This window comes from Aquarana catesbeiana, linkage group LG07 (genome assembly GCF_042186555.1).
Source record: "Aquarana catesbeiana isolate 2022-GZ linkage group LG07, ASM4218655v1, whole genome shotgun sequence".
In the NCBI taxonomy this organism is placed as follows: Eukaryota; Metazoa; Chordata; class Amphibia; order Anura; family Ranidae; genus Aquarana; species Aquarana catesbeiana.
The window spans coordinates 11,380,559-11,406,883 of record NC_133330.1 but is presented as its reverse complement, the minus strand read 5'-3'; the positions used below and the strand labels follow the sequence as shown (position 1 = coordinate 11,406,883).

Genomic DNA, 26,325 nt, shown 5'->3' with positions numbered 1-26,325 from the left:
CACCTGCTGTGGGGGGGCTCTGATGGGGGACACCTGCTGTGGGGGGCTCTGATGGGGACACCTGCTGTGGGGAGACTCTGATGGAGACAACTGCTGTAGGGGACACCTGCTGTGAGGGGGCTCTAAAGGGGACACCTGCTGTTGGGGGCTCTGATGGGGGACACCTGCTGTGGGGGGCTCTGATGGTGGACACCTGCTGTGGGGGACACATGCTGTGGGGGGCTCTGATGGGGACACATGCTGTGGGGGGACATTGATGGCAACTCTGATGTAAGGGGACAGAGGCTGTACTTGGGGGGGGACAGAGGCTGTATTTGGGGGGGGGCAGAGGCTGCATTTTGGGGGGGAACAGAGGCTGCATTTTGGGGGGGCAGAGGCTGCATTTGGGGGGGGCAGAGGCTGCATTTGGGGGGGGACAGAGGCTGTATTTGGGGGGGACAGAGGCTGTATTTGGGGGGACAGAGGTTGCATTTGGGGGGGACAGAGGCTGTATTTGGGGGGGACAGAGGCTGCATTTGGGGGGACAGAGGCTGCATTTGGGGGGGACAGAGGCTGCATTTGGGGGGACAGAGGCTGCATTTGGGGGAACAGAGGCTGCATTTAATGGGACAAAGGCATGCTGCATTTGGGGGGGACAGAGGCTGCATTTGAGGGGGAGGACAGAGGCTGCATTTGGGGGAGGACAGGCATGCTGCATTTGGGGGGGGGACAGAGGCTGCATTTGGGGGGGGGCAGAGGCTGCATTTGGGGGAACAGAGGCTGCATTTAATGGGACACAAGCATGCTGCATTTGGGGGGGACAGTGGCTGCATTTGGGGGGACAGAGGCTGCATTTGGGGGGGCAGAGGCTGCATTTGGGGGGGACAGAGGCTGTATTTGGGGGGGGGGCAGAGGCTGTATTTGGGGGGGGGACAGAGGCTGCATTTGGGGGGACAGAGGCTGCATTTGGGGAAACAGAGGCTGCATTTAATGGGACACAGGCATGCTGCATTTGGGGGGGACAGAGGCTGCATTTGGGGGGGAGGACAGAGGCTGCATTGGGGGGGGGACAGAGGCTTCATTTGGGGGGGACAGGCATGCTGCATTGGGGGGGGACAGAGGCTGCATTTGGGGGGGCAGAGGCTGCATTTGGGGGAACAGAGGCTGCATTTAATGGGACACAAGCATGCTGCATTTGGGGGGGACAGAGGCTGCATTTGGGGGGACAGAGGCTGCATTTGGGGGAACAGAGGCTGCATTTAATGGGACACAGGCATGCTGCATTTGGGGGGGACAGAGGCTGCATTTTGGAGAACAGAGGCTGCATTTAATGGGAACAGAGGCTGCATTTAATGGGACACAGGCATGCTGCATGTAATGGGATACAGGCATGCTGCATTTGGGGGGGGGGGACAGAGGCTGCATTTGGGGGGGGGGCAGAGGCTGCATTTGGGGGGGGGCAGAGGCTGCATTTGGGGAGACAGAGGCTGCATTTGGGGGGACAGAGGCTGCATTTTATGTGACAGAGGCTGCATTTGATGTGACACAGGCTGCATGTAAGGACGGACTGCTGGGGACACCTGATGGCATCTGGTTGTAGGCGACGTGGCTAGTGACACACTCGGGGCTCCCACTGATTCTGCATTATGGTGAGTTGAATGATTTCATTTTATATTACAATGTAATAATAGTAATAATGCGCTTCAATCATCCTGACACCATAACAACCATGGTGCCGGGATGATTGAAGCGCTAACACCAGGTGTTTGGAGTATCTTTATCTGCTGATTGTTAAACTTTCTAGAATACACATTTCTATTGTTGTGTAGGATCTAGGCCTGCTGTCCATCTCTCCCTCTCCCTCTCCCTCCATCCCTCGTTCATCTCAGACGCTAACCACGCTACCTTAGAGCCACGCCCACTATTTCGCTGAAACCACGCCCATTTTCACCAAGTGGGAGGGGTCAAAAAGGAAGGGTGGGGTCTGGCGCCCCCCCATCCTAAAACTTCACCAGCCGCCACTGCTTGTATATAGTCCCTTATCATCCCCCCCAAGAGTTTACATACTATTGATGTTAGGCTAACTGGTCTGTAATTCACAGGGATGCATTTTTGGCCCTTTTTAAATATTGGTGCTACATTGGCTTTTCTCCAATCAGCTGGTACCATTCCAGTCAGTAGACTGTCAGTAAAAATTAGGAACAATGGTCTGGCAATTACATCCAATGGTATGGAGTTGAGTGGGGGGGGCATCATTCCCTCACTCAACTTCCAGCTTCTGAGGGGAAGGATTGTCTCTGCCGCTACTGACAGCTCCAGTAAGCAGCGGAGATGACCAGGATACGGCTGTAGAGGGGGGGGCACCTCTCCCGCCGCCGATAAAAGTGATCTTGTGGCGAATCCGCCGCAGAGACCACTTTTATCTGAAAGTGGACCACCCGCTGTTTTTAAAAATACCAGTGGTTATCTCAGCTATCTGCTGCCATAACAACGGTATTCAGCGCCAAAGTACCGGTCCGGAAGTGGTTAAAGTCCCAAACCTTTTTTCCTATCTATATATTATCTTATTTCACTTTTATACCTCACTGTATTGATTGCAGTATGTTTCCCTTTTGAATTTGAACTCACTTTCGAATTCGGATGATTCGTTATATTATCATTTATTTCAGATTCCTTGAAATTTGTTACTATTGTGATTCAGAAATTTGAACGAATCGAAGATGTCCATTTCCTACCACGTGCTGTACACAAATAATCATTATATGACTCTTGGAGTTGGAGGCTCTGACTCAGCCAGGTGTGAAGACCAACTTTTATTTATTTATTGGAGAACAAAGATATATATATCCTTTAAGAATGTTTTTATTTTATTTTTTTATTATTTTGTGCTTATAGTAACCTATTGTGCATCTGCACTCTGTTATTAATGAACACAGTCAGGTTTGGGCGGTTCCTGTTTCTTCAGAAGGTTTGGTCCTTCGTTTCTGGGTAGCGAGGTCTACTTCCAGCTGACGTCTCTACGCATATCAGCTGTCATTAGGGTCATGCGAGGCCAGAGAGGGAACTGGTTATGTGAAGCACAAACATACAACATGTTCATAAAACAATTGGGAAAACAGAAGAGTGTGTATTCAGAAAGGGAAGCAGATCTTTCTTGGAGAAGTGGCAGAGAAGACATCAGCATAAACCAAGAAGAGTCAACAAGTCAGGTCTTCAGAGGTTGGCGATGGTAGCACCCAATGACCAACCTCCTGCTGTGGTCAGGCTGGGTGGGTGAAGGTCAAATTCTTGTTCAACCCAAACCTGAAGCTCATCATCCCTCATCACTAGATGTGACCTTGGGTCTGACTCCGGGTTCAGTCCGGATACGTGTTTGGCCAAACCAAGACGTTAGCCGTCAGTGCCGGGACAATGAGCTGTGAAGTGCGAGATTCCCTGCCCTGCAGCTGCACTCCCTATTAGGTCAATGATGTCAGGAGTATCCCCATCCTTTTGTATACAGTACAGGCAGCTGCTGGAATTGTCCCAGCCGCAGCTGATTGGCTCAGTAATAACAGTTAACTACCTACTAGGCAGTGAGTGAAATGAAGGAAACAATTGTTCAGTTTAGGGTTTAGCTGTGCTTTAAGGCAGTGGTCCCCAAACTGTGGCCCTTTGCTTGCTTCTATCTCGCCCTTGGGGCATTATTTCCCCCACTGTGAGCAACAGTATGGCATAGTTCTTGCTGCTGAAACCAACAATGGGGCACTATTCCTCCCACTGATACCAATGTCGGGGCACTATTCCCTCTATTGATACCAATGATGGGGCACTAATACTCCCACTGATACCATTGATGGGGCACTATTCCCCCTATTGATACCAATGAAGGGGCAGTATTACTCCCACTGATACCAATGATGGGGCACTATTTCTCACATTGATACCAATGAAGGGGCACTATTACTCCCACTGATACCAATGATGGGGTACTATTCCTCCCATTGATACCAATGATGGGGTACTATTCATCTCACTGACACAGATGATGGGGCACTATTACTCCCACTGATACCAAAGATGGGGCACTATTCCTCTCACTGACACCAATGATGCGGCACTATTCCTCCCATTGATACCAATGATGAGGCACTATTCCCTCTATTGATACCAATGATGGGGCACTATTACTCCCACTGATACCAATGATGGGGCACTATTCCTCCCATTGATACCAATGATGGGGCACTATTCCTCCCATTGATACCAATGATGGGGCACTATTCCTCTCAATGACACCAATGATGGGGTACTATTCCTCTCACTGACACAGATGATGGGGCACTATTCCTCCCACTGATACCAAAGATGGGGCACTATTCCTCTCACTGACACCAATGATGGGGCACTCTTCCTCTCACTGACACCAATGATGGGACACTATTCCTCTCACTGACACCAATGTTGGGGCACTATTCCTCTCACTGACACCAATTATGGGGCACTATTCCTCTCACTGACACCAATTATGGGGCACTATTCCTCCCACTGATACCAAGGATGGGGCATTTTTCCTCCCACTGACACCAATGATGGGGCACTATTCCTCTCGCTAACACCAATTATGGGGCACTATTCCTCTCACTGACACCAATGATGGGGCACTATTCCTCCCACTGATACCAAGGATGGTGCACTTTTCCTCCCACTGATACTAACGATGGGGCACTATTCCTCTCACTGACAACAATTATGGGACACTATTCCTCCCATTGATACCAATGATGGGGCACTATTCCTCCCACTGACAACAATGTTGGGGCACTATTCCTCCCACTGATACCAATGATGGGGCACTAGTACTTCCACTGACACCAATGATGGGACACTCTTCCTCCTACTGATCCTAATGATGGGGCACTATTCCTTCCACTGATACCAATGTTGGGGCACTATTCCCTCTATTGATACCAAAGATGGGGCACTAATACTCCCACTGATACCAATGATGGGGCACTATTCCCCCTATTGATACCAATGATGGGACACTATTCCCCCTATTGATACCAATGAAGGGGCACTATTCCTCCCACTAATACCAATGATGGGACATTATTTACTCCAGGACACTTTCTTCTCCCATTGGTCACAGTCCAGCCCCCCTAAAGTTTGCAGGACAGTAAAAATGCCTCTTAGAAGGCTCAGCTATGAGTAAGCACTTAGCATAAGTGCGAAATGCGTTAGCTGATTGCCTGTACCTTCTGCCACAGTGTCTTATATGCTATATGCTCCTGAATTTACAATAAATGGTTTTTGAATTATATCTTCCTGGAGTGCGGCTGTCCGGATTTTCTCATGTACTTTCAACATAACATTGTCTATAAATGTTGATCAGATGGGCGATAGAGAGATACAAAGTAACATTGTTTATAAACATTGATCAGACAGGAGTTAAAGAGATACAAAGTAACATTGTTTATAAACATTGATCATATGGGAGATAGAGAGAAGCAAAGTAATATTGTTTATAAACGTTGTTCCTCTGTCTCCTCTCGTCATCAAGGAGTCTCACACCTTGTGCTAAAACATGAGGAGTCTTATTCCTTATGCTGAAAAAGGAGTAATCTCTGCTGCATTGTTTGTGAAATGCAAACATTTCGGCACATAGAGACCTCACAATAGGGCCAGCGGTAATCTTTGGTGCAACAATTTTTTTTTTTGGAAACCAGAAAGAAAGCGTTAAAAGAACAGCAATTATTTTACTATAATCAGTTTTATTATAAAATATTATTATAAAAGATACGATACAATACAATAAATTACTATTATAAAATATATAACTTGAAAAGAATTAGAGGTAAAAATATTTTTCTACACAATACTTCACAATTATGTGTGAGGTGAAGTTGGCGCAGACACATTTATGCCTGGTTACCGTGATGGGCATCCAGTTCTCTAGAAAGGAAGGTTTGGTGTCTGGTGGAGGAGAAAATGGTGAAGTACATCAGAGGCGGCTCTAGGCTTTGTGAGGCCTTAGGCAAAACTTAGACATGAGGCCCCACTCACTCCCATAACTGAAAAAAATATTAGAGCGATAGAAATTACTGCAGAAAAGACCGCAGACATGATACAAGAGATGCTCAGAGACTGCAGACATGACACAAGAGATGCTCAGAGACTGCAGACATGACACAAGAGATGGTCAGAGGCTGCAGACATGACACAAGAGATGGTCAGAGGCTGCAGACATGATACAAGAGATGGTCAGAGGCTGCAGACATGATACAAGAGATGGTCAGAGGCTGCAGACATGATACAAGAGATGGTCAGAGGCTGCAGACATGATACAAGAGATGGTCAGAGACTGCAGACATGATACAAGAGATGGTCAGAGACTGCAGACATGATACAAGAGATGGTCAGAGGCTGTAGACATGAAACAAGAGATGGCCAGAGGCTGCAGACATGATACAACACGGTAATGCCACATTGCTGCAGCAGCCACCCAACACTAGGGCCACAGACAATCCCTCCACAGACAGAGTGCAGACAGATAATTCCTCTATACACCCCTCTGTCCCCTACTAAAAGCAGGAGAAGCTGACATATTCGCTTTTGGCGCCCTGCAGTGCATCCTGGGAGATGTAGTCTCTGCAGAGCGCAGGCACTGGAGGGCCAAGTCTAGTATGTGGTGTGAAGAACTACAACTCCTGCCATGCAATGTGGTTCCGGCTTTGGGTGAAGGCTAGGATGGCGGTAGAGCCTGCTATTGCCTGCAGCTAATAAGATGTTCTCCGTGTGAGGGGGGGTGTTACAGCTGGTTGTAACCTCCATGGCTTTACCCAAGTGTGTGCCGGCCCGCTCACCCCACCAGCCTGGGGACACCAGGGCCATCTTTATTATTGATTGGACCCTGGGCAAACATTTTCCTGCCCCCACCCCAGCAATTTCACTCTCCATCCCAACATCCCAAAAAACACACACAGAATTATCTAAAAAAAAACATGTTAATAATGTAAACATAAAGATCTGGTTCACACTCACTTATTGCTTCAGGCTCACTGATTGGTTACTAGAGGTTCCTGCACATCATTACCACTCACTGATTGGTTGCTAGAGGTTACTGCACATAATTACCGCTTACCCATTGGTTGCTTTAGGTTACTGCACATCATTACTGCTCACTGATTGGCTGCTATAGGTTACTGCTTATCATTATCACTCTCGGATTGGTTGCTAGAGGTTATTGCACATTATTAATGCTCACTGATTGTTTGATAGGGGCTACAGCACATAATTACCGTTCACTGGGTAAGCGGTAATTATGTGGTGTGTGATGCAATTGTTGGGGTACTGTTGGTTGGATGACAGGAAACAGTTTAGGGTGATGGTGGCAGCATTGGGATGAGAGGCTGAGATATCTCCCCTATAATGATAGGGGGTAGGGTGATAGGATGCCAGAGGTGGGGTACAGGAGGGATGTGGATGATAATGACAGGAGGCAGGGTTGTAAGATGCCAGAGGTGGGATACAGGGTGATGATGACAGGGGGTGGGGTGGTAGGATGTCAGCAGAGGGGGAGGATGATGACAGTGGGGAACAGGGGGGATGAAGATGAGGATGATGATGGGGATAGGATGGTTGGATGCTAGAGGTGGGGTACAGGGGGGTGATGGGGATGTTGATGACAGGGGGCAGGGTGGTAGGATGTCAGAAGTAGGGTATGGGGATGATGATGATTATAGTAGGTGGGGTGGTAGGAAGCTGGAAGAGGGGTACAGGGGGATGAAGATGACAGGGGGTGAGGTGGAAGGAAGCTAGCAGAGGGGTACTGGGGGGAGGTTGAAAATGACAGGGGGTGGGGTGATAGGATGTCAGACATGGGGTACAGGGGGGTGAAGATGAGAGGGGGTGGAGTGGTAGGAAGCTGGCAGAGGGGTACAGGGGTATGAAGATGACAGGGGGTGGAGTGGTAGGATGAAGTCTGGACGGGTCTTCCAAGCCATAGGTTGTCATGGGGTGGCTATAAACATATTTCTATGGTCTAGTTCTTCCATATATAAAAACGATACAGTCTCCTTTATTATTAACATTGTTGTGTGATGTATCCTTTTCCCATTATGGTTTCTCTTCCTGCTGTTAACTAGGATCATCGAGGGGGTCTTATTTATCCCTGCTGTTTACCATGATGGCCACCTAAAGACACGTGGCAAGCCCAGAGCTGGATGCACAAAACCATTTTGAGGAAGACATCCACAAACTGCTTAAAGTGGGTATGAACTCAATCACCAAAATCTCATAGAAGCTTTAACATTGTAATGGAATTCAAAAAATGCTTTTTAAATCTGCAGTTCCCATTAAAATAACCCCTGATGATCCTGCCATGAAGGTCCTTGTTCAGGCACCTCCTGTTATTGGGTGGCAACTATCTCCCAGTGGCTAGTCTACATTGACACATGTGCCACTGATTGAGTCTACAAGTGGCCATGCATGCATTTCAATGGAGACAACACAGTTCCAATGCAGTTCCAATGGAGAGACATCACAGTTCCAATAGAGTTCCAATGGAGGGACAACACAGTTCCAATGCAGTTCCAATGAAGAGACAACACAGTTCCAATGGAGTTCCAATGGAGAGACAACACAGTTCCAATTAAGTTCCAATGGAGAGAGAACACAGAATACAACTGATTCCAGCTTGGTCCACATCCAGCCAAAAATCGGGCCCAATTTTGGTTTGTAGTGTGGCAATTACCCCCTTCTACAAGTGGCCATACCAGTACAGATTGTGCAAGCATGGTTCCCCATTGTCATTATCTTAGCAAAGATGTGGAGTCTACAATGATGTGCAACTGTTTAAGCATCTGGAGAATTCACAAGAGTTTCAATGGAGAGACAACGCAGTTCCAATGCAGTTCCAATAGAGAGACAACACAGTTCCAATGGAGAGACAACACAGTTCCAATGGAGTTCCAATGGAGAGGCAACACAGAAAACAACTGATTCAAGCTTGGTCCACATCCAGCCAAAAATCGGGCCCAATTTTGGTTTGTAGCGTGGAAATTACCCCCTGGTGTTGCTATATTTTAGACAAAATAGGACCTGGGGGACACCGAACAGAAACTGGGAGTAAAATAGGACCCATCACTGGTGTCACTGGCAGTTATAGTACCTCTCAACATTGGTGTCAGTGGCAGTAACAGAGTTCAAATGCAGTGATAACATAGTTCCAATGGAGAGACAACACAGTTCCAATGGAGAGATAACACAGTTCCAATGGAGTTCCAATGGAGACACAACACAGTTTTAATGGAGTTCCAATGAGAGACAACACAGTTCCAATGGAGTTCCAATGGAGAGACAATACAGTTCCAATGGCGTTCCAATAGAGAGACAACACAGTTCCAATGGAGTTCCAATGGAGAGACAACACAGTTCCAATGGAGTTCCAATGGAGAGACAACACAGTTCCAATGGCGTTCCAATAGAGAGACAACACAGTTCCAATAGAGCTCCAAAGGAGAGACAGCACAGTTCCAATGGACCTGGGGGACACTGAACAGAAACTGGGAGTAAAATAGGACCGATCACTGGTGTCACTGGCAGTAATAGTACCTCTCAACATTGGTGTCAGTGGCAGTAACAGAGTTCAAATGCAGAGATAACATAGTTCCAATGGAGAGACAACACAGTTCCAATGGAGAGACAACACAGTTCCAATGGAGTTCCAATGAAGAGACAACACAGTTCCAATGGAGAGATAACACAGTTCCAATGGAGTTCCAATGGTGACACAACACAGTTTTAATGGAGTTCCAATGAGAGACAACACAGAAAACAACTGGTTCCAGCTTGGTCCACATCAAGCCGCCCACATGGCCATGTTGCTTGCAGGGTCATGAAATGAGTTACCACCTGAAGCTCCAATGGTCATCTAATCCCTTTCCTTGAGATGTTGAAGTAAATGAAGACCAGACCACCTACGGAGGTACTTGTAGTTCAGCCAGGAGGTGTCTGGGGCAGGAGGTGATTTCAGGCATTTAAAGAGTGGAACCACAAGTTAAGTGTTACTTTGTTGCTTTCTATTGGTTGAACTATATGTACATGTGTCTTTTTTCAACCTGACTATGTAACTATGTAACCTGTGGGTACTCATCTCCACTTTTACTCTTCCTCCAATAAGTTGCAGCTATAGAAATTTTGAAACAACTAGCACTCATGTTTTTGTTTTGTTTTTTTTTGTTTTTTACACCACAGTGCCTGCGACTTAGGATAGTAAGTCCCTTTGACTGTGTGAATGTGTTTTTGTAGACCTATTAGAGGTAAAAATGGTGTTATGTTCCAAGTACAGAACTATAGAGGTATTCTATGGAGTAAAAGGAACAAACGTGGTGAAACTGATAAAAAAATATATATTTACAAAGCAACATTGTGAGCTGTGGAAGAGTTCGTACTACGCTCAACTCTTATTTAGCATCTCTGAACATAACATATACATAGTAGCCAATATGCGAAAAAATTATTAGGAGGGTCTTCTTGAAAAGAATAAGAAGAAAAATGACCACTTGTGGCCAAGTTTGCTTTGCTATATTTTAGACAAAATAGGGCCTGGGGTACATTGAACAGAAACTGTGAGTAAAATAAGACCCATCACTGGTGTCACTCTCAACATTGGTGTCACTGGCAGTAAAAGTAACCCCCAACATTGGTGTCAGTGGCAGTAATAGCAATCCCCAACATTGGTGTCAGTGGGAGCATTATTTAATCACGGCATTGGTGGTCGATGGCAACGATATTAGAGACCCACCTTTCAATAGTGGTCAGTGGCAGTGTTATTAACCCCCACTTTCATTGGTGGTCGGTGGCAGTAATAACAACCCTCTTTTATTGGCGGTCAGTGAAGATAATAACTACCCGCCCCATCCCTTCATTGGTGATGTGTGGCAGTGATAATAAATACCCTTTTTTTCATTGGTGGTCAGTGGCAGTGATAATTAACCCACCACCCACCCTTTCACTGGTGGTCAATGGCAGTAATACCAACCCCCCAACAGTGTCATCGGAGCATTTCTAAACCACAGCATTGGTGGTCAGTGGCAACAATATAAAAGATCCCCCTAGTGGCAGTGTTATTAACCCCCACTTTCATTGGTGGTCAGTGGCAATAGTAATGATCTCCCTTTCGTTGATGGTCAGTGGGAGTAATAACTAAACCCCACTCTTTTTTTGAGGGTCTGTAGCAGTAAAAATGAATACTGCTTTTTTTTTTTTTTACATTGGTGGCAGTGATAATTAACCCACCAACTCTCCATTTCGTTGGGTGGCCAGTGGCAGTAAAAATTTTCCCTACCCCCACTACCCCACTCTATTCCGTGGGGGTCAGACAGTGACAGAGATAATTAACCCCCATCTCCCCTTTATTTGGTAGTCCGTGGTGGTAATACATAACCCTCTACCTCCCCTTTCATTGGCGCTCAATGGGAGCTTAATAGGTGCCCCTTAAATGATAAGTGTCCTAAGGGCAATTCAGTAAAGCTGAGATAACCAGAAAAAAACCTTATCTGAATGCTCCCTCAGTTATCTTCGTGAGGCCCAACCCCCCCCCAACAATTTAATTAGGGTTAGTGGTTATGGTTAGGTTAATATGTATTAATGAGGTAGGTAGGATTTTTGCTTGGGGAGGACAAGGCAGATTTGTTGGGGACAGTACTTCTGAATGCTGCAGTGCACTCTGTATACAATGGGTTTTACATTACATAGCCCCCACCCACCATAGCTGTGATCTACCAGTGCTTTGGCAGTTAGAGCCAAGAGACCAGTCAGGGGGCCACATTTCAACCTAAATAGCAGCCAACAGCACAAAGGATGCTTCTTGGTGGGGCAGGGAATTAGCTAGGGCAAGTAAGTTCCTGCACCTATTCTGAGGGGAAAAAAGCCCTGATTATTGGGTAATGATCAAGTGTTAAGGTAACATAAGAAAAAGTTTGGATTAAAACGAGGTGAAGAATTTTGGCTAAGGATTAGGTTTGAGGCTGGGTTAGGATATGGGTGAAAAATGAGGGCTGAAAAGTTGAGTTGGGTTGAGAATTGGGACTGAGGTTCAGGGTTGGGTAGGGTTAGGACTGATTGAGGGATTAGGGCCAAGGGTTAGATTAGGGTTTTGTTTAGAGTTGGTTGGGTTATTGTTGGGTTGTAATTGGAGTTACATGCTTGTTTTGAGTTATAATTAGGTTTGGGTTTTCTTTATCCATTTTTTTGATCATTCAGCAGTGTCCAAAGTGAAGGAGAATACAGGTCCTTTGGTTTAAAGGTTGGACTGGATAAATCTGCATTACTTATTGGTCTGCTCTGTTTTTTATCAATCATCAATGTCAATAGTAAAGGCTCTATGTAGAGTATCTCTTATGGAGCAGCAAGTCCCCTGGTTCCATATTTTTCCAACAAGGAAATAAATGTAAGGATTAATCGCACTGTTAACTATCACCCAATATTCGCTAGGAATAAATGCTTTGACTGGTACTAAATTTGGTGGCACCAGCCTGCAGAGTAACAAAAGACTTATAGTATTTAATGGCAAAACAGATAACGTGAACATAATAGCAGCCACAATGATAATGATGTAGAGTTTCGGCGGATACTGTTGCCGGAAGGTCGTCTTTATTTTAATGAGCAGGATGGAAGTGGAAATGACCATAAGCGGTAGGCAGATCCCAACAGCTAAAGTGAAATCCATCACACCAATAACCACACACTTTAATGTCCTATCATCTGGAAGATCAGGTCCGCAAACAAAGTTATCAAGAAGACTTTCCAGACCTCCAAGGGCCCACGCAAAGCAGCACATAATGGTGGACAGATTTTGAGGGCGGTGAACAGTATTCCAAATGGGGAACAGGGCCGAAATACATCTTTCCGTGCTGATGGCTGTGAGGAGATACATCCCAGTATAGATCATGGCGAAATACAATACAGTCAAGGATAAATTAAAAGATTTTATCTCATTATTACTAGTGTTCGAAATGATATTGGCTATCAAAGCCATGATAGCGACTGTTTCCAAGATGGCGTCAGCCATTGACAGATTCATAATGTAGACTGTATATTTGTTCCTCTGGATCTTGAAACCAAGGTACGAAAACACGATAAGGTTTCCCACCAAGCCAATAACAGAAAAAAACAGAAAAACTGCATATAGTATCATCATTCCATTTTTCTCTTGTCTTACAGAGTCTTGTTCCGAGGTATGATTTTGATTGCTGGCTTTTAAGCTGGTGATAATCATGTTTATTCCTTTTATGGGTGACTTCATCAAATGTCGCGTTGTCTTTTTCTTCCACCTGCGTTAAATACAACAAAATGATACATAATTTACCAAATAAATTTTTTTCATTACTAATACAACTTTGATAACGCCCCCTGTGACATCACGTCCGATGCCCGTTCAATTGCAGAGAACCTATTGATTAATGGACTGGTAATTGATGTTCATCCGTTTTGCCCTCCACCTTGGAACCTTGTAAAGATTGATTTTATGATTGCAACTTTGTAAAGATTGATTTTAATTAATTCATTCATTAATTAATTAAACAAGACGTACTTTACTATGCGGGCTCTTCCTCCATATGTTTGTGCCTGAAAACACCCCAGGAAGGATCGCACCCAGGAGTTGGCGTTTTCATCACCCCGCTCACCATACTAAGCCTACCTGACCCGCAATACAGTACTGCTTGGGGGTCCATTGGATCAGGTGAGTTCAACCATAAGGGGGGGTGGGGGTTGTGGATCCCGTATGCACCTGTTTACAGCAGTATATGTTTTTTTTTAGCACAGCAGCACTTTTCAAAGGAACTTATCAACTGAGAACTGCTATATGTTTATGTGCACGTCTTTTTTGGACTTTCACTGGTCACATGCTTAATATTGATTTGCACTATTTCTAGCACAGCAGCGCCTGTGGAAGGCACCTGTGAAAGGAACCTTCCAACTAGAAGTTTATACATATTTGCACGTGTTTTTTAAGTTTTCGCTGGCTACATGCTTGATATATATATATATATAACCCCTGGCAAAAATTATGGAATCACCATTCCCTGAGGATGTTCCTTCAGTTGTTTATTGCTGTAGAAAAAAAGCAGATCACTGACATGGCCAAAAACTAAAGGCATTTCAAATGGCAACTTTCTGGCTTTAAGAAACACTAAAAGAAATCAAGAAAAATAATTGTGGTGGCCAGTAACAGTTAGATTTATAGAACAAGCACAGGGAATAAATGATGGAATCACTCAATTCTGAGGAAAAAATTATGGAATCACCCTGTAAATTTTCATTACAAACACTAACACCTGCATCAGATGAAATCTGCTTGTTAGTATGTAGGTAAAGAGGGTAAATCATCACGCAGTGTTGCACAAGATGTTGGTTGTTCACAGTCGGCTGTGTCTAAAACATGGACCAAATACAAACAACATGGGAAGGTGGTTAAAGGCAAGCATACTGGTAGACCAAAGAAGATATCAAAGCGTCAAGACAGAAAACTTAAAGCAATATGCCTTGAAAACAGAAAATGTACAACAAAACAAATGAGGAACAAATGGGAGGAAACTGGAGTCAACATCTGTGACCGAACTGTAAGAAACCGCCTAAAGGAATTGGGATTTACATACAGAAAAGCTAAAAGAAAGCATCTCTAACACCTAAACACAAAAAAACAAGGTTACAATGGGCTAAGGAAAGGCAATCGTGGACTGTGGATGATTGGATGAAAGTCATATTCAGTGATGAATCTCGAATCTGCATTGGGCAAGGTGATGATGCTGGAACTTTTGTTTGGTGTCGTTCCAATGAGATTTATGCAGACAACTGTCTAAAGAAAACATGCAAATTTCCACAGTCAATTATGATATAGGGGCTGCATGTCAGGTAAAGGCACTGGGGAGATGGCTGTCATTAAATCTTCAATAAATGCACAGGTTTACATTGAAATTTTGGACACTTTTCTTATCCCATCTATTGAAAGGATGTTTGGGGATGATGAAATCATTTATCAAGATGATAACGCAAAAACTGTGAAAAAATTCCTTGAAGAAAGACACATAAGGTCAATGTCATGGCCTGCAAATAGTCCAGATCTCAATCCAATTGAAAATCTGTGGTGGAAGTTAAAGAAAATGGTCCATGACAAGGCTCCATTCTGCAAAGATGATTTGGCAACAGCAATCAGAGAAGGCTGGAGCCAGATTGATGAAGAGTTCTGTTTATCACTCATGAAGTTAATGCCTCAGAGACTGCAAGCAGTTATAAAAGCCAGAGGTGGTGCAACAAAGTACTAGTGATGTGTTGGAGTGTTATTTCGTTTGTTTGTTTTTCATGATTTCATAATTTTTTCCTCAGAATTGAGTGATTCCATAATTTATTCCCTGTGCTTGTTCTATAAATCTAACTGTTACAGGCCACCACAATTATTTTTCTTGATTTCTTTTAGTGTTTCTTAAAGCCAGAAAGTTGCCATTTGAAATGCCTTTAGTTTTTGGCCATGTCTGTGATCTGCTTTTTTTTCTACAACAATAAACAACTGAAGGAACATCCTCAGGGACTGGTGATTCCATAATTTTTGCCAGGGGTTGTATATATATATATTTTTTTTTTTTGGAATATATTTTGCACTTATATTTGTAAGCACTACAGTTGCACATTATTGTATTTATTCAGGCTCTCAGCGCTGTGGTACTTATACCCTTTTTTCAATGTTTTGACTTATGTCATGTACATCGGCGGCAGGCCTAATCACTGATTAGTATCTTTAGCGCAGGGGATTGTTTTTTCTCAAGTTGTAAAACTAATTTTCTTTTGCAATTTTGTTACAATTAAACTTACAAACATCTGGCATAGCATTATCTTTATCCTATTTTAGCATAGTAAAACCTACATGTTTCCATGGCTATTTTAGTGATTTTTCTTATAGTATAGATATATGGAATATTGAATGTTAGTGGTCGTCTAGAATTCGGAAGCTGGGCTTCCTCTATTCAAATGCCAAGTAACTTGTTTAATCCCGGACGAGCCCCCAAAGTTACTTAGCTTGGGTTATAGTTTGCGATTTCCATAACAAACAGGGCTCCATATCAAGAAGAAATAAGGAAAGCAGGCTCCATAACACTATTGCCCTGTACACACGGTCAGACTTTCCGACGGAATATGTGCGATAGGAGCTTGTTGTCTGAAATTCCGACCGTGTGTGGGATCCATCAGGCTTTTTCCATCGGAATTTCCGACACACAAAGTTTGAGAGCAGGCTATAAAATTTTGCTATTGGCTACTGCCCCGTTTATAGTCCCGACGTACGTGTTTTACGTCACCGCGTTCAGAGCGATAGGATTTTCCGACAACTTTGTGTGACCGTGTGTATGCAAGACAAGTTTGAGCCAACATCTGTCAGAGAAAATCCATGGATTTTGTTGTCGGAATGTCCGATCAATGTCCGACCGTGTGTACGGGGCATAAGAGTTGTAGTATCAATGATAATGACATCACAATATTTTATATGATGACACCATTGTTTTGTAACATCTGCTCACTACAACTTTACAACCCCAATAAAAACTTCTTTAAAATTTGGGCAGAACCCCAAACAGCTGAGGAGACATTCCGGGATTTTTACATCCTGAGCAAGCCAGTGTTAGACATACAGGGTTATTTTCAGTGCTGGCCGGGATGTTCAGAAGCTCTGAGCGCAAAACATCGACACTACTAAGACAGCTAAGCAAATTCTTCTTACTGTGCAGGCTGAAAAGCGGATCTGTGATTGGTGACCGCCATTCTGAAGTCTCCTCCTGTACGTCCAATGTCAGCTCTTCTTATTTGGAAATGTCACAGGGCGTACAGGGTCAGTCTCATCGGGAGTAAAGGGTCAGGGTCACAGGGGGTACAGGGTCAGGGTCACAGGGGGTACAGGGTCAGGGTCACAGGGGGTACAGTGTCAGGGGTACAGGGTCAGTGTCACAGGGGCATGGAGGGTCAGTGTCACAGGGGGTACAGGGTCAGTGTCACAGGGGTTACAGGGTCACAGGAGGTACAGGGTCAGTGTCACAGGAGGTACAGGGTCAGTGTCACAGGGGGTACAGGGTCAGGATCACAGGGGCATACAGGGTTAGTGTCACAAGGGGGGTACAGGGTCAATGTCACGGGGGCGTAGAGGGTCAGTGTCACAGAGTGTACAGGGTCAGTGTCACAGGGGGTACAGGGTCACAGAGTGTACAGGGTCAGTGTCACAGGGGGTACAGGGTCACAGGGGGTACAGGGTCAGGGACACAGCGGCGTAGAGGGTCAGGGTCACAGGGGCATACAGGGTCAGGGTCACAGGGGGTACAGGGTCAGGGTCACAGGAGGTAAGGGGTCAGGGTCACAGGGGGTACAGGGTCAGGGTCACAGGGGATAAGGGGTCAGGGTCACAGGGGGTACAGGGTCAGTGTCACAGGGGTTACAAGGTCAGGGTTTAAAGGGCCAAGGTCACAATGGGTACAAGTTTGGGGTCACAGGGGGTACAGAATCAGCATCACAGGCGGTACAGGGCCAAGGTCACAGGGGGTACAGGTTCATTGTCAACAGAAATCTATTCACTCCTTAATAATACCATGATAGATTTGTGTTATCTCCACAGGCACACAGATTTTATATGTTTAAATTGCCTGAGCAGCCTCCCTAAAGGGGCCCCTTCCACCTTCAGGCCCCATAGCAGTCGAGTGGGCTGAAATTATTATTTTTTTTATTTTTACTGATTCTCCTTCCCTACTTTTCATAATGCAAAATAAGCAAAAAATCCAGACATTTATGTAACTTTTTTTTTTAGTCTCAACATAAGAACCCCCATCTTCAATCAGCTTATCCCATTCCAGTAAATAAAAGTATACAGCCCCACAGGCTCTGAAATATTTCACTCAGTGCTTTTTTTCAGCGGGAACGCGGGGGAACGCAGTTCCGGCACCTCTGGCACTGAATGTATGTAATGGCTGGGGGGGGATGCTGGAGGCTCTATTCCTGGCTGCTGGAGGGGATCTATTGTTGCAGAGGGATCTATTGTTGCTGGGAAGGACCTACTATTGAGTGAGGAGTCTATTGATGCTGGCTGCTGGGAGACCTTTTGTTGCTGGGGTGGATCTATTATGCGGGGAGTAGGTATTGTTTTTGGCGGGAGGTCTATTGTTGCTGGGGGGATCTATGTTTTGTGGAGGGGTCTAGTGCTGCTGGCTGCAGGGAATCTATTTTACTGTTTCCTTATTATCATTAACAAAGTCCATACAAATTACATAGCACCACAAAATGATACTTGGTTCTGTATTTTCCTAAAGGGGTGATACTGGGAGGTGGGTAGGGGGTGGAACCAAGGGACAATGCTCGAAGGTCGGTAGGGGGTGGAACCAAGGGACAATGCTCAGAGGTGGGTAGGGGTGGAGAAAAGGGGTGATGTAAAGGGGGGAGTACCTGCACCTATTCTCTAAGAAAAAAAGCCCTTAATGATTCAATATTCACCCAAAAATATATATGTATACTGTATATATGAAATCAACTGTCCATTGGCCATGAATTATTTGTTTTCCTTAAAATGTGCCTCTTTAAAGTGGACCTGTACTTTTCCCACATTAAGTACTTTAAAAGGCGGGGACATTACAGTGAACATGTCACTATAATAAAAATGAATAGGGACCAACCTGTAAAAGAAGAAGGTTTATACCCACCTTTCTGGCAGATGGCATATTAAATCTTTGCTTGCCTAAGGAGCTCTGTGCACTACTGCTATCCAACAAATCTGGGGAAATGGGTGGCATGTGCCCCACTGTGCTCTGTGGATTCTCTGGCTGGCTGCAATGTCACTTCTAGGTCCTGTAGAGATGTACAAATGTAGCACTTCAATGCGCCCAACCGCCATGCTTAATTGCAGGGGGCAAACATGTATGATCCTAAGGAAATTTTGATTTGCTCAGCAAGTCTCTGGAGCAGCAGGAGAGCTCATGGATGGTCAGTATGGTGACTATGGCCTGCGTTAAGTCCTTCCTATAAAGTCAACATGCTACGTTGCTAATTATGAATAAAGCACACGCTTACATCAACCTACGTGAATTAAATAGTACAGTTCATATTCTGCATATCCATCCAGTGCCTTATATCCTGGGTAAGCCTAAACTATACATAAACCATCCAAATGGCATGCAAGTAAAAAAAAGTAAGTAGCAGATCTCACTGTAATAATTTGCCTCCAGCTAGCTATATATTCCACTTCATTCTGTGGCTTTCACCCATAAGCTACTGTCTTTCTGTAGATGGGATCAGATATAAGACTTAAATATGTACCTTTGTTAAAAGGGGTGGAGTAACAAAACACACAAGGGCAGAGCTACAAGAGGTTCTCTCTGTAATTTGTTACTATTTATTATTCAAAGCTACTGGAAGTGTACGCTTCTACTGGCAGGTACCCCTGTAGATGTCGATGTAAAGAGTATGATTACACTTAAGCTAACACAGGACAGATGACTAAGGTGAAGAGTCAAGTCAGGTAGCCAGAGATGCCAGCATTGAGTTTCAAGAGCGGTTTAGACCAGGGAGTCATGAACAGAAGCCTAGTAGAATACAAGACATTAGATGTAACAGAACAGTTTGAGGACCTTACTGAAAATCAGAGTAAAACTTGGGGTTATAATACATTTTATGGCCAGAAGAATTTGGAAACTTGACCATCACACCTTCTAAATGGCCAAGAATCCCCCTTTCCTTCCCCAATGATGGAATTGAAGTTGTCCAGTGAAGGGTACAGTTCGGGCTACAGCACAGGCATTTAGACAATTTGTGCTCTTCCAAACTTGTGGTAACAGTTTGGTGAAGACCCTTTTCTGTTCCAGCATGACTGTGTCCCTATGTACAAAGCCAGCTCCATGAATAAATGGTTTGACCAGCTCCATAAACGACCAGCTCTTTGACCAGCTCTTTAAAGACATGGTTTGACCACCTCAATAAAGACATGTTTTGACCAGCTCCATAAAGACATGGCTTAACCAGCTGTATAAAGACATGATTTGACCACCTCCATAAAGACATGATTTGACCATCTCCATAAAGACATGGTTTGACCACCTCCATAAAGACATGGTTTAACCAGCTGTATAAAGACATGATTTGACCACCTCCATAAAGACATGGTTTGACCAGCTGTATAAAGACATGGTTTGACCAGCTGTATAAAGACATGGTTTGACCCAGGGGCGGATCCAGAGTCTAGTCTCAGGAGGGGCACTGCCAGAAAATACGTTTTTTTGGGGGCAATTTATCGGGGAAATAGCTGGTGTTGGCGCTTCAATCATCACGGCACAATGGTTGATATGGTGTCAGGATGATTAAAGCTCACTATTTCTATTATTACATTGTTATATAAAATGAAATAGTTCAACTCACCATAATGCAGAATCAGTGGGAGCCCTGAGCGTGTCACCTGCCACCGTCGCCTGCCACCAGATGCAGCTTGTCACTTGCCACTACGCCTGTCACCAGATGTGGATGGTCACTTGCCACGTCACCTGTCACCAGATGCAGATTGTCACTTGCCACGTCACGTGCCACACGTTCCGGATTGTCATTTGCCATGTCACCTGCCACCAGATGCAGATTGTCACTTGCCACGTCGCCTGTCACCAGATACGGATTGTCACTTGCCACGTCACCTGTCACCAGATGCAGATTGTCACTTGCCACATCACGTGCCACACGTTGCAGATTGTCACTTGCCACGTCAGCAGTCACCAGATGCAAATTGTCACTTGCCACGTCACCTTCCACACGTTGCGGATTGTCTCTTGCTGTGTCTCTTTCCTGCTAAGGTGGTCTCTTGCTGTGTCCCAGAGTCAGGCAGCAGATTACCAGTCAGGCAGCAGAGAGATGATGTCATCTCTCTGCTTCCCGTGGCTGCCTGCACAGTGAGGGCGGAACTGCACTGCAAGGATGCAGGGCAGGCACCGGGCGGTGAAAGATGATGTCATCTCTCTGCTCCCCCGCCGCTGGCTCCCTGATTGGCCAGCTGTCCGCTCACCCAATAAAGCCGCCCATCTGCTCGCCCGCGCTCTCACCCGCCCACCGAGCCTCCCGCCCGCTCACCAACCGAGCCAGCCGACAGCCCGGCCCACCCGCGGAGCCGCCTGCGGAGCTGCCCGCTCTCTCACCCGAATTCTTGGGGGGGGGGCAACTGCCTTGTTGCCCCCCCTGGGTCCGCCCCTGGTTTGACAAACTGTATAAAGACATGGTTTTGGGAATATGTGCAGTGCTAATGTGAAACGGTCATTGTATAAACACAGGAACTATAAACAAATAAATTATTATTTCCAATAACTTGTGCGTGACTGAATATAGTGCAATAATCATATAAGAATCATGACCAAACTTAATGTGTTTATAATTGTGAAAAACAAGTACATAGTCCACAGGGTGAAAAATAAGTGTTGTGGTAGATCCAAAAAATCCTTATGGCATCGATGGTGCTGCCGATAGTGTTTGGGTACAGTATGTTTGGTATCTCCACTTTTAAGTTTGGCTCAGTGACTCTCACTGAAAAAGGACGAATAATTCTTCCCACATATGTTTTGCCACAAGGGCAGGTGAGCAAATAAACAACGTTCTTGGTAGCACATGTACCAAAATGTTTCATACAGTACCAACGATCAGTAACTGTAGATTTGAATTGTTGAGTTTTACATCTGCCTTGTGTGTTGTATTTACATACATTGCATTTTTTGCATGGATAATAGCCAACTGTATTGTGAAAAAAAGGAAGCTCTGACGGGTGGATTGATAATATTAGGAGCGATCTTGCTCTGTAGAGATGGAGCACCCCTGTATACCACCTTAGCTTGATCAGGCAACAGGGAGCCTAGAATGCGATCGCTTTTCAATACACTCCAGTGCTTGTTGATAACAGATTTAATTTGTCTATGTTGTATGGAAAATGAAGTTATCATTGACCACTTCAAGGATTCGTTAGACTCCTGGCGAGGTCTCTCTGTCAACATAGAGCTCCTCTCCACTTCCAAATTTCTTTGTAACTCCTAAATCCACTTCGACCTGGTCATATCCTTTATCACTGAACCTCTGTCTTAGAATGCAAGCTAGTTCCTTGAAAGTCTTGGTGTCGGTACAATTTCTGCATAACCGCAGAAACTGGCTCCACGGAACCAAAACATAACCAGGAACTGTGATGACAGCTGTCAATGGGAATGAACCCATGGCGATCAGTAGGTTTGAAACAGGCTTTAAACTTAAACTGACGTTCACACATTTCAATTTCCAAGTCTAATGTAGCGTACACACGGTCGGACTTTACGACCGGACTGGTCCAACGGGCCAAGTCCGGCGGACAATCCGATCGTGTGTGGGCTTCATCGGACCTTCAGCGGACTTTTCCAGTCGAAAATCTGACGGACTTTAGATTTGGAACATGCTTCAAATCTTTACGTCGTAACTCCGCCTGACCCAGAAATCCGCTCGTCTGTATGCTGGCATGGTTGGTGGGGGAACTAGGAACACTGATCTGAAGATTTTGTTGATGGAAACCCCAAAGAGACATAAGACGTTAGCGAGTGATTGAAAAAGAAGAAAAAACAGATCAGACATGAAACATAATCAATTGTATATAAAAAAAGTTTTTACTAAAAATATATCATTATATAAAAAATATAGAACATTATTATGATATAATTTACACTACAGATACATAGTATCAATATTTATTTCCAATGATACTCGGTAGTTTTGTTTAGACAAGTTATTTAGGACCAACCTAACAGTCATGGCAGCCAAGTTTTCCAAATCTAACGGATATGAGCACTTTAAAATATATCTCCAGGACAGTTAAATATATTTCTAAATCTATCCATTCAACTCTTCCCTTCCTGCTCCTGTCCTGTTTCAGTTGTTTTGGGATAATCAAGAGGCTGCCCGTCCCAGTGTCCTTCTGTCTATGGTTAAGGGATAACTCCCTGCAGAGACGTAGCTAGAACATTTGGGGCCCGAGAGTAGGAAACCATGAAGGGCCCCCCCACCCGGCCGGGGCCCTTCTCACTGATCCCAGGGTCCTTTACTCCCATCGTGGGACCCTTTATTACAGCCCTCTTCCTACCATTTTGAGGTTCCCTCCACAGTATGGGACCCCAGGGATCGATCGTAAGCGCGACCTTTGCGACCCTGGTAGTTCCACCACTGGTGTCAGTAGTTTTTTATTTTTGTCATTTTATTTATTTTTTTTACAATTTAATTTTATTTATTTACCTATTTATTTTTAAGAATTCATTATTAAATAAAAAAAAAAAAAACAATATTAGGACCCCCGTTGGTGGAATATCAGGGGTCTAAACAGACCAGAAACACAGTTTAGCTCAGCTAGTTAAAAAAAAAAAAAAAAGGGGTTGATGACGCAATTAATGACCAGCCAATACTGACTAATAAAAACCAGCTTGACTGTTTTCAGCACATTACAGAACACTAAAAAACGAACAATATTTAACGGCAAGACCGATAAAATAAAGACAATGACTGCTACAATGATAATGATATACAGCTTAGGAGAGTACTCCTGACCGACGGTCCTCCTTATTTTGTAGAGCAAGGCGACGCTGGAAATAACCATGAGCGGTAGACATATCCCGATCGCAGATACAAAAATCATCACTTCAATCGTTACACATTGCGCCTGCTGACTGGTGTAAGCTTCTGGATCACACAAAATGACTTCAAGGAGGCCCTCCAAGATGCCAAGGAACCAGAAAACTGAGCACACCATAGTGGAGAACTTGTTGGGGCGACAAATGCGATACCAAATGGGAAACAGGATGGAGATACACCTCTCCACGCTGATGGCTGTCAGGATGTTTTTCCCAGAATAGACCAGGGGGTAATATAATGTATCCACAAATACATAGAAGGGACACGTCACTTTAGATCCAGGATGTGAACCAAAGAAATTGCTGATCTGGACCATCAACGTCAACATCACCACTGCTAGCAAGAGGGTGTCAGCCACACACGATAATGTTTCCCACCAAGCCTAAGACACAAATCCCGATGAAAACGCCATCTACGATAGGGAGCAAGAGTTCAGGAGCACCTATGCACATCCAGAGGTCCTTTTTGTCTGTCTTATTTCCACTGGTGAAATTCATGTTGTCCTTTTTTAGTGGAGAGTATCTTCTTCTAAACATATGACATAGCTATCAATGAAGCAGAATTACTTCCTTTCATTAACAATACATCTATATATAAGCTAAAAAGTTACTTTAATTTCTTCTGGTTTCTTTTTTAGATTTGTCACAATGTATATAAGGCTTAAAATGTACAGTGCTGTGAAAAAGTATTTGCCCCCTGATTTTTTCCTAATTTTCTATTTTTTTTTTTTTTGCATATTTTTCACATTTAAATGATTCAAATCATCTAACAAATTTTAGTATTAAACAAGGATGTAACGAGCCCCTGCTCGCTCAGTTCCACTCTCCCGACACTCCTCTGCAGCTATAGAATCAGATTGCAGATCGCAGCATCTGATGGTTCAGTCATCCGATGCTCCGGGACTACAACTACAGCTCTGTGCCGTTCTAATCCAGTTGTGTAGCTCAGAACAAACACCAGGCAGGCTGTATGTAAGTTCATCCAGGAATCTCTCTTTATTGACAGGAATACAGGCTCTTTTATACAGTAAAAGAGGAGGTTTCCTGCTCATATTGCTCTAACAATACACCTGTAACCTAATTAACCTAATTAACATGAGCTAGTTTACTAACATGACCTTTTGCCCAGACTTGTGGTCACCGAGCTTCACACAGTACATTATACATTATCACAAGTACAATCACAATAGCAGGAGCTAATTACAATTAACAATACAGTGTCCCCCCCCTCCTCAGCCTAGTCATCAACACTTATAGTAGGAGTAGACTGTTCGTCTCCTAGCCAGTCCTGGAGGATAATGTGATCAGCTCACTCAATTAACATGTTGAGTTCAGAAGCAAACAAACCAATAATAGTCTTTACATATATATCCTGGGAGATATTGGGGATAAATATTACTGTCCCATTTTAAGCAATCCAAGACATACCCTCCAAGTCACCATTTCCCATATGGCATACACAGGGTCCCCAGAGTCTGTGTGTCCTGGGGGACCAGGACCCGAATCCACAGTAATACCACTTCAAGAGTCCCCAGGCATACAGCTCACAAAGAGCACCGTTCCCCCAAATGCCAGGGCCCACGATCGATCGGCAAGAGGCTAGCATTCAGTCCCCTCCAAAAGTCTCTCTCCCGGCTAGGTCTGTCACATTTCTCCCCTTTCGGCAGGAGACTAATTGTCACGTACCTGGTAGGTTGTGAGCCTGAAGTGCAGGGAAAGACCTCCCTTACAGCTCCCACTCCCGCTCCCCTGGAATGGGAACAGAGGATCAGGAGTGAAGAGTGGTATGGGTGCCTGGCAGGATCGACAGCTGCTGGAAGTACAGTAGTGGTGGCACCCTCTGGAATCAGGAACCTGAAGACAGAAACTGGAATGCAGGTAGGACCAGGAACCCAACAGGTCAGCAGGCCGGATAGTAGAATGCTGGACTGGAACCAGGAACAACAGCAGGTAGTAGCCTGGAACACTGGACTGGAACCAGGAACAACAGCAGGTAGTAGCCTGGAACACTGGACTGGAACCAGGAACAAGCAGTAGGTAGCAGATTGGAACGCTGGGCTGGAACCAGGAACAAGCAGTAGGTAGCAGCCTGGAACACTGGACTGGAACCAGGAACAAGCAGAAAGTAGTAGCCTGGAACACTGGACTGGAACCAGGAACAAGCAGTAGGTAGCAGACTGGATCGCTGGGCTGGAACCAGGAACAAGCAGTAGGTAGCAGACTGGATCGCTGGGCTGGAACCAGGAACAAGCAGTAGGTAGCAGACTGGATGGCTGGGCTGGAACCAGGAACAAGCAGTAGGTAGCAGACTGGAACGCTGGGCTGGAACCAGGAACAAGCAGTAGGTAGCAGACTGCATCGTTGGGCTGGAACCAGGAACAAGCAGTAGGTAGCAGACTGGAACGCTGGGCTGGAACCAGGAACAAGCAGTAGGTAGCAGACTGGATCGCTGGGCTGGAACCAGGAACAAGCAGTAGGTAGCAGACTGGAACGCTGGGCTGGAACCAGGAACAAGCAGTAGGTAGCAGACTGGAAGCCGGTATACACAGCGGAGGGTCAACAAGCCGGTGGTCGGTAGTGGTCGGACAGCAGAGGTACCAGGGATAATGCAGAGGGATGGTCAGGCAAGCCAAAAGGGTCTGGTGCAGGCGGATAGCAGGATGGTCAAACAGGAAGC

General features: G+C 45.0%; 1 protein-coding gene and 1 pseudogene across 1 annotated transcript; both read right to left on the bottom strand.

The window, feature by feature from the left end:
* Window positions 1-12,316: 12,316 nt before the first annotated feature.
* On the bottom strand, window positions 12,317-13,240 carry LOC141102516 (mas-related G-protein coupled receptor member H-like). Its single transcript, XM_073591449.1, has one exon. The coding sequence runs from the start codon at window positions 13,238-13,240 to the stop codon at window positions 12,317-12,319; it is 924 nt and encodes a 307-aa protein (XP_073447550.1).
* A 10,131-nt stretch (window positions 13,241-23,371) lies between these two features.
* LOC141102515 (proto-oncogene Mas-like) lies at window positions 23,372-24,982 on the bottom strand (annotated as a pseudogene).
* Window positions 24,983-26,325: the final 1,343 nt, after the last annotated feature.